The 18936-nt window shown below is 39.3% G+C and overlaps 1 protein-coding gene across 4 annotated transcripts; it reads right to left on the bottom strand.

Annotated features, from left to right (window-relative positions):
* Positions 1-4400: 4400 nt before the first annotated feature.
* On the bottom strand, positions 4401-18878 carry LOC140997984 (inter-alpha-trypsin inhibitor heavy chain H3-like). Of its 4 annotated transcripts, none has more exons than XM_073468082.1 (27): positions 16818-18554; positions 16040-16075; positions 15640-15920; positions 15381-15504; positions 15131-15288; positions 14944-15048; positions 14703-14865; positions 14344-14454; positions 13548-13676; positions 13186-13302; positions 12931-13099; positions 12561-12686; positions 12185-12366; positions 11873-12058; positions 10523-10662; positions 10224-10384; positions 10056-10085; positions 9901-9945; positions 9624-9656; positions 9475-9519; positions 9217-9246; positions 9091-9114; positions 8572-8685; positions 8294-8495; positions 5749-5924; positions 5528-5639; positions 4401-5411 (listed from the first exon to the last, which is right to left on the bottom strand). In XM_073468082.1, exons 5-27 carry the CDS (start codon positions 15286-15288, stop codon positions 5270-5272), a joined length of 2700 nt encoding a protein of 899 aa, XP_073324183.1. In that variant the 5' UTR covers positions 15381-15504; positions 15640-15920; positions 16040-16075; positions 16818-18554; the 3' UTR covers positions 4401-5269. The 4 variants fall into 4 exon arrangements, with proteins under 4 accessions (XP_073324183.1, XP_073324184.1, XP_073324182.1 ...); XM_073468083.1 differs by having other exon boundaries at positions 15381-15464; XM_073468081.1 differs by having other exon boundaries at positions 15381-15716; positions 15897-15920.
* Between the last annotated feature and the right edge of the window lie 58 nt (positions 18879-18936).

The following is an 18936-nucleotide window of genomic DNA, read 5'->3' as shown; positions in this document are numbered from 1 at the left end:
TGTCTAAATAAACTATTTCTCTTTCAAATGTAATTTCAACACAGTAATACATTACTAAAACATGTGATGACCTTCCTGCGCTTTACATGAACTGAAAACTGCAAAGATCCTTGGACAAAATTATTATCCCACAGTAGTCAAAGCTGACAAGACTGTGGGATCTTAGATTAGAGACAGGACAGATGTTTCACAGCTCTCTCCCGCCCTCTGGTGGAGCAGCAAGAGACCAACATCCACTCCCTGCCTGTACAGCACTATCTCCTTATTAAAACTTCCTTTAGTTCAGTCTGACCTGATGTTTCTAACCTTGTGGGGTTCTGAGGGATGAACAACAAAGATATTAATGTCAGCCATGTGTGAAGAAGTCGCTGGAGCATTTTCTGCAACCAGGGCCGAATGGAGTACAGTGGGGCCCTCTCAGCTATTGCAGACACCCTGAGCCCCGCACATCTGGTGTTAATCAGCAAAGCTTACACAAACACACATATATACACACATACAAAGAGACAGACACACATAGGCAAACACTTCAGCAAAGATCCCCTTAAGAAAATCCCTCTCAACTCCTGAACTTCCGACATGACTGGGGTCAACACACTTGCCCTGGATCTATTAGTACACACACCACAGCCATGTAATAAGAGCTGGTGAGTTGTTACAGCACAAGGAGTTCTGACACACATGCATGCACACACATACATAATACATTTCAGACTCACGGTATGGGGCAAGTGCAGCACATAACTAGCCAAGCATGCAAAAACACACATACACTCAAATGAGGGGTATAAAAGGGGGACAGAGACAGAGAAAATGTACGTTCTGAGCTGTCGATGATATAAACATAAAGATAAATCCCACCGGTCTCTACTCCATAATCAGAGGGACTATAGTAGAGTTGCCCGAATAGTTTGAAGCTTCATTCATAAAGTTGACATTCGAAATATAGATCAATGTTAGAATGCTATGCAGCATCGGGGTAAGGATCATGTCTATTCTATTCTGTTTAAATCTGGTTTATCTGCACAGTTGTTGATAAAGTGGCTACACTAATAGTATTTGTATTATACCATTTGTAGAAGCAGATTTTGGTGGTGGCTGCATATGATTGTTTGTGATTCATGTAAGCCAAACATTTCTATTAACTCCAGACTGCACCTTTAACTGGCCAATTTAGCCACAATTTAACAGTGTATGCACATCAACAAAAAATCTAACAAAAAAAGAGGAATTATTTTATTTTGGTTGATGACATCATGAGATATGATGACTGACATTTGAAGCTTTATTCAAGAACCTCAGTAGAAAGCTTTGAATATGAAAAAGTGGCATTCGGTACAGTCCTATACAACAGTACAGTGCAAAACGTCATGAAAGCTCAAAAAGAGGAGCTCCAATATTTCAAGAGGCAGACTTTCCAAAATCACATGAAAAAACATACTATTACCAATGGCATCCATGAACATCTGGTGAAATAAAGTTTAAAAAAAAGACTAGATGTCTAGTGAATGCTGAAATGCTGAAAGCTATAGTAATCTTTCAACAATTACATACTAGAAACCCAACAATAGTAACTGGTGTCTTACTATTTAATGGTCATTATGATTGGATGGATGTCCCTCTCAGGTGTTTTCATTTAGTATGTAGAGAATTTGGTAATGTCACCATACTGTCGGTACTAATATGACTGATAAAGTTCAATGCAGCAGGCAAAACAAAGCTAACAAGGAGAATGAGGAAGATGTCAGAGGACAGCAGGGATAGCACAGGTGTAAACAATACAATTAACGATGGCTGAATTCTATTTAGCTTTGTTAGTTTCTGGCTCACTTTCAAGGCTGACCAGTACACTTGAGCCATCATTAATGTCATTAGTAACACCTGTGATTTTCCCACCATTTTGAAATATAAGCTGTGAAAAAGGCCACAGTCTGCAGTCTGTACAAGCCACACACGTCCAGAGGAGACTAATCTAACCAACAGCCAAGTGAAATCACCCAACGAGGGCTTTATATTAAAACATAGCAGATCTGTTGCTTGGTTTTGAAAATAAATTAAAATAATACACTGAATCTATTTTTTATGAAGCACCCAGATGACTTTTTTTTTTTTTTTGAAAGAGAAAGCATCTGTTTCCTTTCCTGACTAACTGCATGTAGCCGTGCCTGGAGTACGTGTGTGACAGAAATGTAGCTTTATCTGTCAAAATTTGACATTGAATTTTCCCTTCAATAATATGTACACATGTAAAGTAACATAAATGAACAAACGTCTCATTAAAATAGCACAAAAGGCAGGCTTAGTAAGCATTGACACAAACAAGCATGAAGCTTACCACAGCCGAAATCACTGTAGTCCTAAACTACTGTATAGTAACATACAGTATACTATCTAAAGTGTACATTATCCAGAGTGAAAAATAACATACCTCCGTCCACACAGTAGAAGCTCGTTATTACACCTGTCCTGTGTCAGCTTCATGTCACCCGCCTCTGGTCTTCTCTGTCCAGGTGAGGAGCAGGTGCAGCTCTGTGGGCGATGACCTGCCAACAGACAGTTCACTGACCCATGAAGGTGCTTATACATGTAGGACTGCACATACAGTAAATGTGAGGTCACTGTAATATTAACCCGGCATGAGGAGTCAAAGTCATATATTATGTTTAGCTCATTTTAAAATTCGGCCGTGCGTTGTTGTGTAAGTTAATGAACATTAGCTAGCTAGCTTGTGCCAGATTAATGTTAGCTAGTAGCTACAGGATAATTGACAGTTATCTTATTTATGCAGCTGAAGAAGTTTACCTTAGGTACATTTTCCAAACTCATTGGTTCGTATTCTTGTAGTGTTTTCGTTTGTTAAAGGGAAAAATACCGCAGAAAAAAGCACAAATTTCGTCTAAGTGTGACTTGTCAATATGTTTTCAACGGCGGCATCTTCTTTACGTCGGGTTAATGACGCAACAAGCCGTAGAGAGCTCACTGCTGCCCCCTGTGGCCATAAAACTGTGGACAAGTCCCTCTCTACACCTGCCATTTCATTAAATTAACCACATGGAAAAGGTAGAAATACTCAACAAAATAAATACCAACGTGTATATGTTCAATACTGCATTTAAAGTAGTAATATGATTTCCGATATGCTGATATTTTCCATCTTATTTTGGCTGATTGTCCATGCCGATACCAATGTATGCACATATTTTTTCCACCTCGTTCCAGAGAAAAGTCAAGTCTCTCCCGTTGCAGAATTAACATATTATTTTTATATTTTATATATGCTTTTTAAAATGCATACACTGGGCAAAATAAGAAAAAACTACTTAGTCAACAGTTAGTTTTGCTGAAGTATACTTAAGGCATCATCTTAAACGGTCTGTAATATAAGCAGAAATGTTCATTTTGGACCGATGCCGATATTTCATTTAAAAGTCCTGCCCGATACTGATGACGAGCTAGTATCATTGTGCATCCCTAATTTAAAATTTGCTAAAGTAAACGTGTCAAAGGCGTAAACCCTTGCCCTCAAGGTACCAGCTCTCACCATGCTGTTGTAAATGGAGATGGTGTTGTTTCCAGCTGTACTAAGAGACATCTGGCAACTACCATGATGTCGGAGAGAAAGAGAGAGACTGGTACCCAGCAAGAGAATTAGGACTCAGAGTTCAGTCTCTGTGCCTCCGAACAAGGCTGCTTCAGTAGGTCATCAACCACAAAGCCTCAGGCAAGTCAACCCACTGTGCTTACTGACGCATTACTCTGACCTCACATTAAATCCTTTTTTTAAATTATATTATATTGATAATTTTACTTTCCCTGAACTTTACATCAATCGAACACAAACTTGTGCATTTAATATAGTCATGTACAGAAGCAGTGTAAAAGCAAGTACTGTTTAAGTTCAAACCCCTGTGGCTAGATTCAAATGGCTGCTTTAATTTCGGCTTTGAATCTAATCTTGTTTAGACAGCGTGCAAATTGTCATTAAGAAAATCACAAGATGTACATCCACAGGGTGATGTTTGTCTATCTCTGTGGTGCAAGGCCTCTTTTTTGGGGACACCACAGTTGCACAGTATACTGTAAATATGCCAACTAGTTATTGTTCAACTCTTCACCCGTGCTACCTGGAAGTGAACCAGTGCAGGGCCGTAATAATCTGAAGCGTAAAAACATTACCTTCTGTTTATAAAATAAAAAACATTAGGGAAATACTTCATGCGAGTCTTGTGTGTTGATCAGAGTTGTGATTAAAAGTCTGTGTGGGCCCTACAAGAGTTCCCAATTACAAATAGGGACGCATTATTCTTAAATTTGGGACTGGAGTTAAAACATCGACAGAAATAATCACAATAACAAATACATGCACAGAAAGGAAGAAGATCATTGAGAATCACGTATAATCCTGTGTGATATTGGTTTTATATAATAAAATTATATTTTATGCAGTGCAAAATATGAATATGAGACAGCTGAATTTTTTTTAGGTGAGTGACAAAAAAATACAGTTCTTGAAACAATAAATGAATTCATCTACAGATAATTTGTTCCCCTGTTATGTTATTGACTCCAAAAGAAGTTACAATTTTGTATTAATGACACATGTATTGCTGTGAAACACATTAAGCACAAGTCAAATTGTACTTTACATCAGACATTAACATTAGCAAACGGTGAATGTTGACCTCTAACACTTTGAAATGGCCTAGAATGTTATGTAGTGATGCCATGATGTTATGAAAACATTTTAGAGACTTATTACTGAACTTTGACACCAAGCATGACCACGTGCACCACTATTTATCAGAGTTTTGCACTCAAAGTTCACCCAGTTTCCTTCCTGCTCTGACAGAAAGCAACCATTCTTTACAGCAGAGCATTTATTTGATAGTAAAGTTTAAAGATGGTAATTTGGCCTGTGAAGTTTGCAGGCTTCACTAATTCTAATTCAATGACAGCCTAATGTTGGAGTGCTTTACCTTCCATGTTATGTCAACAGTAAACACACATCTTGCTTTACCATCCACAAAGTGCACACAGTTATCTAAAAATGCAAGACATATAGCTGTCACTTGAATCATAAGCTGTTATCTTCTATTGCCACTATATAAAAATGACATTATTCTGGTTATTATGATGTTTGTTTCTGCATGTGTGTAAACTTTGAATGAAGACACACTGCAACTTACTATAATCTGCCATCTCTCGCTGCACACCATTCTCACATAATGATATGGCCCTTGTGCAATTAAACATTTTGAATTTTCACAACTTAAAAAACAGTCTTAAAAAGTCCTGACACAGTGTAGTCTGAGGCTCTCCCATCGATAAGGCCTGCTCCATCATTGTTGATAAACCAGCAGGGAATACTTTCTCCATCCTTCACATGGCTGCTGAAGTCCTTCTGCCAGTGTCTGCCAAAGAAATAAATTTAAAAAAACCCACAATGATGAAGTGCGTATATGCCAAAATAAATGCCCTGTGCACGTTGCATGCATTAAGTGTGTTTAAACTTTAGAGGCATGTGCACCTGGTCACGTTGAGCGTTTGTCCCTTCACATACATGGTGGCATCTAGATTCTCCAGGTGAGGACCTGGACGCAGGTCTGTCACCTCAAACTCAACCCCGTGGTAGAACTGACCTGGAGGAAAACAGCTTGCTTGATATCTTTTAACTTATCAACAAAATAGGAGTTGTCGAACATGAAATTGCTACACAATCAATGCATCATGATATGAAACTTTCTCTACCTAGCAGACCATGAACCGAAGCAGACATGTGGTGGCTGTCCAGGGTGTAGAAGCCCAGGTAGTCTTGATGGTCCCGGCGTCTCTTCCAAACTTTTGTGTGTCTAATGACCTCAAATTTAACGGAGTGCCGCAGTGTCACTGTCAGGCTGCAGTTCTTAGTCAGGCTCAAGTCCATACTGGAGAAGAGACAAAAAAGTTGTGACCAATAGCTGATAGCAAAACTACGGAAGCATTGCATTCATACATTTTATTTCCTCCGTTTTCCCGTGATAACGAGTTAATTTCATTTGTTTTCTCGAGATCTCGAGTTATTATCTCGAAATAACAACTGCCGTTTTCCCGAGATAACGGGATAATTTTCTCGAGATCTCGAGATAACGAAACTTTGTTTTCCCGAGATAATGATATAATTAATTCGAGATCTTGAGAAAACAAAACGATAGTGTAGTATAGGGATGTAACGGTTACCGGTGTCACGGTAAACCACGGTAAAATTCCCGACAGTGAAGGTTACCGCTTAAGTTTTAATTACCATGGTAACCGCCGTGGTCGATATCCATGGTGTGGAAAACTCGCGAGATACTTTATCCAAGCCTCCCTACGCAGGCGCAGCGTGCAACGTGCGCTTGTTATATAGCGTCTCCATAATCTCAGGCCTATCATATCACAGTCATTATCTCAAGATCTCAAATTAATTATATTGTTATCTCGGGAAAACAAAGTTTTGTTATCTCGAGATCTCAAAGAAATTATCCTGTTATCTCGGGAAAATTGCAGTTGTTATTTTGAGATAATAATTCGAGATCTCAAGAAAACAAATGAAATTAACTCGTTATCACGGGAAAATGGAGGAAATAAAATGTATGAATGCATGGCCCTTTAGGGCTTCCGTACAAAACAGCAAAGTTGTGATTATTTTGTTTCTTTGTGATTCACAATGTCAACGTGATTTAAGTAGAGATAACGAAATAATTAATTTGAGATCTCGAGATAATGACTGTGATATGATAGGCCTGAGATTATGGAGACCCCCGGGACCTCATAACTGGTCAGCTATGTAGTTAACGATGACATCAGGCTCACTTAGATTGCGCCGCCGATATAGCTGAAGCCTTGCTAACCGTCTTTTTAGATAACGCACACTAATGTGTATATTATCTGTAATAGCAAGGCATAATGCTATTTCAGCCTGTGTCAGGCCTTGATTGAAAAGATATGTGACGCGGTGATCGATATGCTCCCGCTCCTCTGACATTGCTACACTGAATGATGTTTCCTGCAATGATTTAATATACTACACTATCGTTTTGTTTTCTCAAGATCTCGAATTAATTATATCGTTATCTCGGGAAAAAATAGTTTCGTTATCTCGAGATCTCGAGAAAATTATCCCGTCATCTCGTCAACAGCAGTTGTTATTTCGAGATAATAACTCTCCATAATCTCAGGCCTATCATATCACAGTCATTATCTCGAGATCTCAAATTAATTATATCATTATCTCGGGAAAACAAAGTTTCGTTATCTCGAGATCTCGAGAAAATTATCCCGTTATCTTGGGAAAACGGCAGTTGTTATTTCGAGATAATAACTCGAGATCTTGAGAAAACAAATGAAATTAGCTCGTTATCACGGGAAAACGGAGGAAATAAAATGTATGAATGCATGGCCCTTTAGGGCTTCCGTACAAAACAGCAAAGTTGTGATTATTTTGTTTCTTTGTGATTCACAATGTCAACGTGATTTAAGTATAGTTTAACTAAATTTTTAGGTTAGATTTGATCTTTGGTTTTTGATTTGTATGATTAGGTTTGATTAAAGTTCTACTCATATTTGGTTGTTTTTGGTACTTTTAAACGGCCCAATATTATAGAAAGTGAGATTTCAATGTCTTTTTTTAGTATAAAGCAGGTTGCTTTATAAATACTGTGAAAGCATGGAATTGGTCAGGCCACAGAGAAATGCACAGTTAGAATCTGTGCCTTCAAACAGGCTCCTTTAAGTGTGTGAACTCACAAAAATAAAGTCACCAGTCTAAGTCATGCCTCTAGCAAAGCTGTGGTTGAAAAAAAAAAATTGGCAGAGCTGATTTGGAAACACAGTGGATATTGCCTGCTCAGGCCTTTGAAAGCTGACCAATCAGAGCAGACCAGGCTTTTTGGGAGGGGGGCCTTAAAGAGGGGGGCCTTTGGAGCATTCCAACAGAAGGTCAGAGCAATGGACAGTATTAGAAAAATAATGTGTTATTTAAACAATAAAGCATATAAACCTATTCAGGCAGACTCCCAAAATAAAAGTCTAGACTTGAAAAAGAGCCTAACAGGGGACTTTTAATGTATAACAATAGAACGTTCTTTTAGATGTTTACTATGGTTACTTTATTGTGTAATAAACACAACAAGTTAAAAAATATTTTTTAACAGTATTTTTAACCTGAGACAACACAAATGACAAAATACCTATTTGAATTATTCAGTCGTTTCAGTTTAAAACATGTGTTGTTGTCCAGTTATTGTAATAATATTTTCAAAGAGGCATTACTCACTTGGTTTCTTTGCTAGAAACTGCGTCAGACCACAGCAGGTTGACCTGCTTGCCATCATAGAAGACCGAGATGTCCTGAGTGCTCACCTCCAGCCTCAACCCGAGCTTCCCGTGGATGATACCAAGACGGCCAAAGTAGGTGTTAATTTTCCCATCAGGAACCACTTTCTTCTTGCCAATGATTTGGCCATTCACCACAAAGCCTGAAAATAATGACAGGTCTGAGTTTTTTGTCTCTTCACACAATTCCTGAAAAAAAAAAAAAGACTCCAGGCTGACCTGATTTTGGGTCTCTGACCAGGTTAAGAATGGTTCCTGGTTTGTCGTTGATGTTGAAGCACAGAGCGTCATCTCTCTCTGGCAGCTCAATCATGAAATGAGGATCTCCGTCCACTGCGCAAGAATTATAAAGTATCATGTCAGACAGAAAGCATTCATAAAAGTCAAATGTCATATTAACACACCTGTGTAACAGGTGTGTTAATATGACGTTTAAACACAATCTGCAGCAACAGTAACACTATGTGGTGTGCAACATCCCTGAGCACAGCCGTTTTAGAGCCTACCCTGAGTTCTTCAGTATTAAATAAAATAATCTAAAAAACAATCTAATTTAATAACACTGATAGAAAATGAAAAAAACGGAATAAACTGAACATTCAAAACATCACTGGCATCATAACAGGGTACATGATATTGCTGAGTCTAGTACTCTATCCACCAATAAAATGGCAGTATGAATGAATGATAACATGATGTATTAGTTACACTAATGCTGTGTGAAAAAGCTTACAGTACCATTTGAACTGGACCGGGAGTATTCTGTTATCAAAAATGAAGAAAGCATACATCAGTTAAGCTGTTCAGGTCAAAATGATATTCCTAAAGTATGTCGTATAATTAAGTAAAAAGAAATGTTCGTACCCCTGTCTTCCTGTGCTGTCTTTTGCTGGCCTGAGAAACAGGGCAACAGTGAGAAAACACTCAACTCAACAGGTCAATAATGTAACAATGTGCAACACATTTGAAAAGAAAGACTAGTCGATTAATATTCAGTTGAGCAGATCACTGTCATTTTTTTCTATTCTTACAAATTCAAAACAAGCAAAAAAACATTTTAAGAAAAAGTGGCAGGAACAATGCATAAATATGATAAAAATTATGCTGTATGAAAGAGCTTACTATTTGATTGAGTAGAGGGTCTAGCAGCATGTGACCCAGAGGATCCTGTATTCAAAAATAATGAAAGCATGCTTCAGTAAAGTTGTTTTCAGCCCAAAATGAGATTTATAAAGTATGTTATATAATTAAGTAAAAAGAAATGTTCGTACCACTAAGTGTTCGTGCTGCTGTCTTTCGCTGGCCTGAGAAACAGGGCAACAGTGAGAAAACACTCAACTCAGTTAGTTTAGCAAATGTACTTACTGATTCAACAGGTCATTAATGTAACAATGTGCAATGCATTTGAAAAGAAAGACTAGTAGATTAATATTCAGTTGAGCAGATCACTGTCACTTTTTTCTATTCTTACAAATTAAAACAAAAAACAAAAAGTGGCAGGAACAATGCATAAGTATGATAAAATTTATGTTGTATGAAAAAGCTTACTATTTAATTGAGTAGAGGGTCTAACAGCACGTGACCCAGAGGATCCTGAAATCAAAAATAATGAAAGCATGCATCAGTAAAGTTGTTTTCAGCCCAAAATGAGATTCATAAAGTATGTCATGTGATAAAGTTAAAAAAAAAAAAAATTGTTGTACCGCCGTGTTTCTCTGCTTTCTGTCGCTGGTCTGTGAAACAGTGAAACAGTTAGTTGTATGTTTGCAGCACATACCCTCAGGCCTACTGATTCAACAGGTTTGTACTACAATTTTTGTCAGTTTAAGTCAGTTTAACAGATAACAACGATTTGGCTGCATTTCCCTTACCCTCAGTCAGTTTATCCGCGATGAGAGGGCTGCTTGGTCCATCCTCAGTTTCAGGCTTTGTCACCACCATGGAGGTGAGAGGGGTGACGAAGCTGTATCGCAGGGACATGTCAAGGGCCTTGGCTGTCCTGCTGTCTTTCTCCTGCTGAGAACCAATGTCACTATGAGATAAAAAAGAAAGAGGAGTTAGTTAGTTGGTTGTTTCTTTATGGCAAATGACACAGTAATCTGTCACAGTTCACAGAGAAACCTCCTTCAAATACCTATAAAGCTGACAGACAAAATTCAGAAGATCGAACCTGTTCTCCAGTAGCTGTTGGATGGTGAGGTAGGCCCACAGACGCTCTGAGAAATTCCCAAAGATGTACTCCTTTTCCGGGTAGATCACATCCAAGTTTACCACGCGGGCCTTTCCCTGCACCAAGAAGTCCTCCTCAGGCTAAAGAAAGAGGAGAGATGAAATGACAGATATTACAGACAGGATCGGAAATTAGACATAGCATTTTATAAAAATGCTAAGAGTCTACAGCCACGCTAACAGCTATTTGAGCCTTCACTGAGCTAAATGCTAACATCTACATGCTCACAATGACAAAACTAACGTGCTTAAGCTAAGCCAGTATAGTATTTACCACATTCACCATCTTAGTTTAGCTTGTTAGCATGCTAACATTTACTTATCAGCACAAACCGCAGCTGAGGCTGAGGGGTATGTCATTAGTTTAGCAGGTATTTGGTACCAAATGTCAAAGAACAGGAGAAAATTACATTTTGACTAGATGATGAAGCCTGATGACAAGTTAAGGGATCACTAAAGCCATCAGAATTCATCCCCTGGGGACCATGTGCAAAATTTCATCACAATCCATGTAATAGTTGTTGAGAAGTGATGGACCAACAATCCCTAAAAAGAGTAAAATAGGAACATCACGGCATATTGATTTTATCCAGGCCGCTTTTATCAGGAAAACAACCATATAGGTTAACCATGAAGGCAGCTTATTACACCCCTTATTTACAATTCTTGTTAGGCAGCAACCTCTAGTGGCCATAGTAATTATGGCAGCAAAGGAGGGAGTCAGGTGAAGGAGTATAAAGAGCCACAAAGTCTGAATTATGAGGAAACCTCACGGATGGACGGTTGGGTCAAACATGCACAGGACTTTCATGAAGGAGACCACTGTTCGTGTCCAGGGTGAAACCAAGAGTTAATGATGAGTTATTTTAACTTACTGAAGTAGTTAACATCACATACATAACATAACTGAAGTTACGTACATAACGCACATACGTACGTTCTGAACTGAGGTTACATATGTAGCCGTAACATAGTTCTTCAAGCCCAAACAATGTTTTTACCAAACCTAACCGAGTTGTTTTCTTGGCTAAACCTAAGAAACACTGCAGAGGAACAGTTGTACATGACGCTTTGAGAGTCACTGGCAGTTGAGCTTTTCAGTCATTTAGGTATGAGGGTGTGTTGATTTTCTCGCCACTAAGCTCAATTCAGCCATGATATCCCTCTTAGCATTCAATATTCAGCCAAAGGATATATCGATTATAAGTGCAAGTACATAATTGTCTATTCACCACCATGACTAGATGCCATTTTATCCATGTTAATTTACATATTGCTGTTTATTTCTCACCCCTTTGCCAAACACTTCCACCAAGAAGTTATCAGGGTCGTTGTTTGTCAGCTGACCGGATACCACTATCTCTGAGCCGTTAAACAACTGGCTGTAGTGGTTTTTGGTCAAGAAGTCCACTGCATTGTCAGGATAACGCAGGTCCACCTCCAAGAGCAGCGGGCTGGACACCTCCTCATAGAAACCCTGAAACACAGACACACATCAAATCATGCGATGACTTTTTTTACCAAATGTTCTCAGAAGTGCAAATAAATATCACCAAACATGCATAAATATCTTTTTGCAGTAAATCAGTATTTTTCACTTTACCTGAAGTTGAAGTGTTGCATCTGAACCCACAAAAATTCTGCGGGCCAGTCCTTTGTTTTGTCTGGCCATCAAGTCCAGGAAGGAGTAAGCCACATCATTACCAAATCCAAGACAGAACATAGACATCTTCCCCTCAACAGCAGAACGCACATTGTCCTGGATCGTCTGGAGGTTAGACACTCCTGCAAACGCACATGCATGCAGGCATACATGTGTTATATATGGGCAAAACCTTACAGTTTGAGAAGGCAGTTACTTGGCATACTACTAAGATTATTTAAGAGCTTGAACACGTATTATAATATATTATTAATTATAAACTGACCTCTGACCTTTGAGAGTGAAATATTATAATCTTAAAAATGAGACAGCTCACCATGGTTTGGCATCCCATCGGTCAGTAAAATAATCATATCTGCACTCCTCTCTGGAAGGTTGCCATCTTCTCTTTCCTTCACCAGCATCCTCACTGCTCGCAGGAGAGCATCATTCATATTGGTGGCTGAGAGGCGATGAATTAAAGAGCAGATACAAATGAACATTTCTTGAAATAACATCATAGAGGGAATCAATGCCAAATATGCTTTCTTGCCGTAAGCTAGATGAGAAGATTTCACTCTCATTTATGCTACAGCCATCAGGCGGTTATTTAAGCTTAGCATAAAAACAGGAAGCAGGCGGAAAATACATCTGAATAAGGAAGTGCACAAAACATTTGGCATAAATACCACTTGTTCTCCTCTAACCTCCTTTGTCCTTTAGTTTCTTCACATAGGCAATGGCTTGAGACACATTTTCCTTTGTTGCTTTGGTGAGAGAGTCCCTCCAGGTGACAATGTTACTGTCAAACAGGATGAGAGCAAAGTGGTCTTCCTCGTGGAGGTCTTTCAGAATGGCCTTCAATGCATCCCGGGTCTGCAAAAGTTCCCAAATTCACACATGAAGACGAAGATACAGTGATGCAGACAATATGAAGCTTACCTACACACAAACTCTTTTACCTGTTCAATCTTTTTACCACTCATTGAGCCGCTCCTGTCGATCACAAACGCCACATTCTTTGGGACTCTGGGCAGGTCAGCTGGGGCAAAGAAGTGCACAAAGTACCCGTTCACAATCTGAAGGGAAATACAGCATTTGATTAAGACTAATATGGAAATGTAGCACAAGTGCACAGCGATGCACACCTTCAAACAGCTAGTGAAATACAGCTCAGGTGGAGTAAAATACTATAGTTGAGCGCAGAGTTAATTTACTAATGTTGTAAACTACTACAAGAGCATATTTGAGGCAGTTAAAGAATATAACATTGTGCTTCAGGTAAGTCTTATGTGCTGCTGCAAAGTCTTTGTTGGGCACTGACCTGAATTTCCCCGAGGCTCTCTTCTCGCTTCACATCATACTTGATGATAAAATCTCCATCAATTATGGTGTCTTCACAACCTGGACATTTCCTCTGTTGCTCCAGTGTTGGGGAGAAAGAGATGTGTGCCTGAGAAAGAAGAGAATAATTTGAAGTGATAAAAAAACTAAAATCAGAAAGTTCTAATCATTCTTTCAAAAACAAAAAAACAAAACAAAAAAACAAAATGGCCAGGATTTTAAGTGCAGCTCCAAAACTACACGGGGCAGCATAACCGCTTACTGCTGCTCACTATACACTTTGCTTTAGCTATGTTTGGCTGCAGCATGCTGTTAGCAAGCAGCTCAGTTAGCCATCGAGCGAGTGATACAATGGGGCTCAGCTCAACCAAGACAGTTTTGATGAGTGTGTTTTTCTTAGTTTGGTCAAAGAGAGAAACTTGAATTCAGATGGTGTACAATTGTCTTTTTCTGTTTAAAAGAGAAATAAGTGTAAAAATATTTCCTTTCTTGACACTTCCTGACCTGCTGAGAGTACTAGGGCTATTGGACTATGGCCTCCTGAGGTACAAAATGGTATTAGGAGACAGGACAGGCTGGGGCTAGATGGTTACTGCTAACTGCGGTAGATATCTCTGCAACATAGTACAGAGACATCTTTGACAACACGTCAACACTGTTGTTTCTTCACATTCTGTTGACAATATTTGTTCATTTTATGAATGTTTTAAACTCAAATTCTCAAATATCTTACATATTTGCTCCTTTAAACAGAAGATGGATAGAAATCTTTTTACCTTTGCGTCTGTGACAGTTTTCTCCACCAGGGAGAGCAGCTCATTGGTGAGGAATGTTGCAGTGGCGTCAACAAAAGCAATGCCTTGGGGCTCATAGATGTCTGCCACAATCTGTCTCCACACGCACACACACACACACACACACACACACACACACACACACACACACACACACACACACACACAAATGCACACATGATCACAGAGGCAGATCATGTGTGGAATCATTGCCACATAAAAGTCTCTTTAATGTGGACACAAATTCCTCATAATTAACACTGGGGAATCAAGCAGTTTTTCAGCCCCGTCTGACCAGTATGTCTCTATACAGAATAATAAAAGAGGCAAGTGTGTTCAACCTTAAAATCCTGCACCGGCTGTTTGGCTTTAATTCGAGTCAGGATCTCATATTGGCCCAGTTTCCTCTGTAGGAGCTCCTCGTAGGTCAGAATGAAAGTCACGTTACTTTTGGCTGCAATGTTGACAGACACTGAAAACTTCTCCATCTTTCTTCCAGAAGCCCTGTAATGATGGACATGTACGAGTTTAATGTGATGACCACACCACCAACATACTGTCGCATTTTTAAGTCCAACATACTTGACCAGTCCAGCAGTCTGTCCTGAGGAAACAGCCTTCTCATACTCTTTCTTAGCTTTCTCTTTCCCCTTCACCTCACCAACATACACCTGGCCGTCAATTTTCCTGTGGGGCACAAGGGCATTTGTCAAACAAAGAGAAAGACGAGGTCTATGCTCACTGTCACAAGCACTGAGTTGTGACTGACATGCTGAAGTTGCTGATGAAGGCGGTCTTGGGCAGCTCCACTTCGAAGAAGATTTCCTGAGAGGTGTTTGCTTTGTTCAGAGCCTTGGAGGTCATTACGGTGTGGGCGAAACGAGACGTCACAGTGCAGTCCACCGTCACGCTGTACACCTCCACCATCTGAAAGGATGCATGGGGAGAGAAATTGGGGCTGCAACGCTGATAAATCACAAATTTTAAAATTTGTCATCAATGTCAACGTGTCATATTACATCAGACAAGACCAGTGGCCGAGAGGACTGGCAGCATGTTGTTGTCTCTACTGAATTCTGGATCAGATGTCGTGAGGAATGTCCCTAAATGATTCATGTCACAACACACAGAGAGGTCACTGTTCTGCAAACACATTGTCAAATGAAACTTTTAGTGGTTGTCAAACAGAATGGAAGAAAACACAGATGGACAAATCACTTCCAGGATCCACTTCCTGTTTATTGTCCTCAGTCGAGCGAAGAGTAAATGAATACATGCCTGTGGACACCAGGAAGGGAAGACGGAGCCAGTGCCATCTGGAAGCAATGAAGTTTAAAGAAAATGTGGACTTCATTCTGCAAACAAAAACAATACCGCTACTGTGAGGGAGAAACTACCAGTCCTCTTTACCATGGCCTTGTGTGTGTTGGATTAAGACATCCAGGCTTCACAATTAATATGCCAATGATACATTGTAGGAAGGGTCATACCTCTTTGCTCATCAAATGTTATATCAATATACATTTTTCCCTTACATTTGCAGAGTTTGTGCTTCTTTTCTGTAGAAAAAAGAGACAAAAAAATGCATTTATTTTCACAATCAAAAAAAAATTTCTGTAGAATAGAGGGACCAAAAGTGCTTGATATTTAACACATATAAAACAGTATAGAAGTTTACCTTTATTGACCTGCTGCCCGAAGCTCCTTTGGTCTCCTGGAACAGAACATCGTATGACTGCATGAATATTAAGGACAGGCAGGATTGGAAAGAGATGTGAACCTAATGTATGACTATTTGCCATCACTACACTTGACATTTCCCTTCTGATTATCATAAGTTACATCCTGGCATGAAAAACCCAGATTTTCAAACAATGTTGTACCAACAATGCTTCAGATGTCCCTATCTGCAGCATTCATTCCTTTGAAACTCTTTTTACGTTCCACCTCTATGTTTCACAAAATGTCTTTTGTTTTCATTTTTCAAGCAAGCTTTGCAGTGACACGTCTTGAAAGCAAGGTGTGACCCAGAACGAGATGTAGGACTTAAACCAGGCGTGGGAAAAGAGTCTTGGATGCACAGGTCACACGGCAAATGAGCCAACAGGAATTAACAGGCAGCAGCAGGTAGACAAGGGAGGCTGGTAAACTGGGTTAGGGTTGTGATTAATCACTGATAATGGGATTATGTAATCAGATTACAAAGATAAGTAACTATAATAAGCCTACATTACATTTGATGTAATGTAGTAATTCAATTATAGTTACATCATCAAGGGTTACTTGACTACATTTTCATTACGTCTTTAAATTATAGAAATGTTACAATCATGAACATTTTTAATGATAACAAATGCCTCTATTAAATCCAGCATGCATCTGACACACTGGGTTTCTTAAACAAATGCTGTCTCAAGGATGTGTGGGTACTGGAGTTTTTATTCCTTTTTATTTACATTGAAAATGTAAGATGAACATCTTGAGTATAGGTGCTCCTCTTACACAACCAAAGTCCTCCATGTGGCCATTGATTAAAAAACTGCAGCAACAAAAACGGACACAAAAGGAACATTATTCCACATGTTGTAAAATACACACAGTGCACCTGTACCTGTACTGCTTTTGTAAGGGTAATCTGATTTGACCAACTGTGATATTTGAGTATGCAAAATGCATGGTTTATGCATTAAAACATGTTTTGAGATGCTTAAGAGAGAAAAAATAAATATTTGTGGAATCATTTTTAGTCTAAGTTGCAATATTTTCAGCGTTTGATTGTGAAGTAATCTAAAAATAATCCAAAAGTATTCAGATTAGGTTACATTTTATTGTGTAACCCTGTGGATTAAATGCTAATTGCAAAAATTGTCATGTGATTTGTATTCAGCAACTAACTACATTTGAAAGTAATCTGGGCTTTGTATTTACACAACAAGTGGAGGAGTGGTTTATGGCGAGGTCTCAAATGACAGGCCAGGGTTAGTTTAACGAACTGATGCGTAGGTGGTTGGGAGGCCGCAAGAGTAAAGGAGGAACAGACAGCAAACTGGTGTCTTACTACGCCACCAAACTTACTACTTCTGTTTGATTCTGAGAAAAACAGCGCCGTGTTTTATTTTAGCCTGTCCAAGAAAATCTCAGATCTCCATCTCAAAATGGTAGCGTTAGATCTTATTGTGAAACACCTCCATCATCATCTGGTTTCAAGTTTTGTTGACGAGAGACAGCCTGAGTCCGAATGAGTTCAAGTGTGAATGGGCATTTGTGAATAAAGTTTTTAACAAAATGCTAAACAATAAAAATTGCACAAATGGATGAGGAGGGATAACGTGTCCTTTATATCCAAGAATTCATTGCAAACATCTGTAAATAGACTTCATTCCCTGATGAAGATTAGACTCGACTTGAGACTTGAAACACTTTTAAGTAAACAAATCTAAAAAAGTTGATAAATAAGTCATAAGAAGAGCACAACTTGTCGCACAGCTTTAATTATTAGAACTTGGTCTCAGCTATGAATAAAATCCTTGACAGTGTACAGCACTGTGACACCTGAAAGACTTGAATCTTGACTTGCAATATACTTGTGGACACACAACTCGGTGCTGTGCTCAAGAACAGTGGACCTGACTTTAGAGGTATGCATTAACAGGCTTAACATAGACTTGTTTGGACTGACTTGATTGGCTTTAGAAATGCTAGCCAAATCAGCTTGATCTTTTTTTGAACAGTTTTAAAGGATATTTCTTCTCAGCTCTCAATGCTTTGGTGTTGCCGGAGATGACCGGGTCACCATTGCTTTGGCATTTAATGTTCTATGGAGCTTTTCCGTTTTTCTGCGCAGCCTTTGTATTCACACCCTCTGCACAGATCTTCTTTTATTCCCTTTTCAGGGAAAAACACTGCTGCTGCTGCCAGACATGCAAAGCACATCACCATCCTGCATGCCTGGAGATTTTTCATGGGAAAGATCAACACAACTTGTGCCAACTTTTATAAACAGTGTATAGACTGATCACTAATGAGCTGTCAGTTGACCATAGAAAATAACAAAAGAGACATTTGTTTACATGAAAGTTCTGCCCATGTAGCTGAAATACCTGTGTCAAAACATCTCTGCGGGAAATGACCAGAGCTCCCTTGGCCTGAGTTGGAAGCCAGATGCAGACGCAGACCCACAGCAGCAGGACTCTCCACACCGCTGGCATGCCTGGGAAACAGAAGAGCCTCTCCTTCAGCATGGCTGAAAACAAAGTGTGGAGGGAATTCGAGGCATGTGGGGATCTAGTCTTCCCATAAAAGTTGTACTCCGCCCACACTGTGTGCTGCAGGAGGAGGGAACCTCTGTGACTCCTGCGACTCCTGCGTTTCCCGTAAACTGGTGTTTGTATATATGTGTGTGTGTGTGTGTAGGGGGGGGATTAGGTTTGTCCTAACTTGTCTGTCTAGGGATTGATGTCAGTATGCATGCAAAGGGTGAGTCATGTTTTAAGGTTATATAAATCGTGGGATTTTCCGTGAATGTATTTATTTCTTCTCCACATACTGAGATGTTGAATGAGGTTGATTGTATCA

The sequence above is a fragment of the Pagrus major genome, chromosome 6, assembly GCF_040436345.1.
Source record: "Pagrus major chromosome 6, Pma_NU_1.0".
In the NCBI taxonomy this organism is placed as follows: Eukaryota; Metazoa; Chordata; class Actinopteri; order Spariformes; family Sparidae; genus Pagrus; species Pagrus major.
Note: the sequence above shows the minus strand (reverse complement) of the source record. Positions and strands in the feature narration are given on the sequence as shown.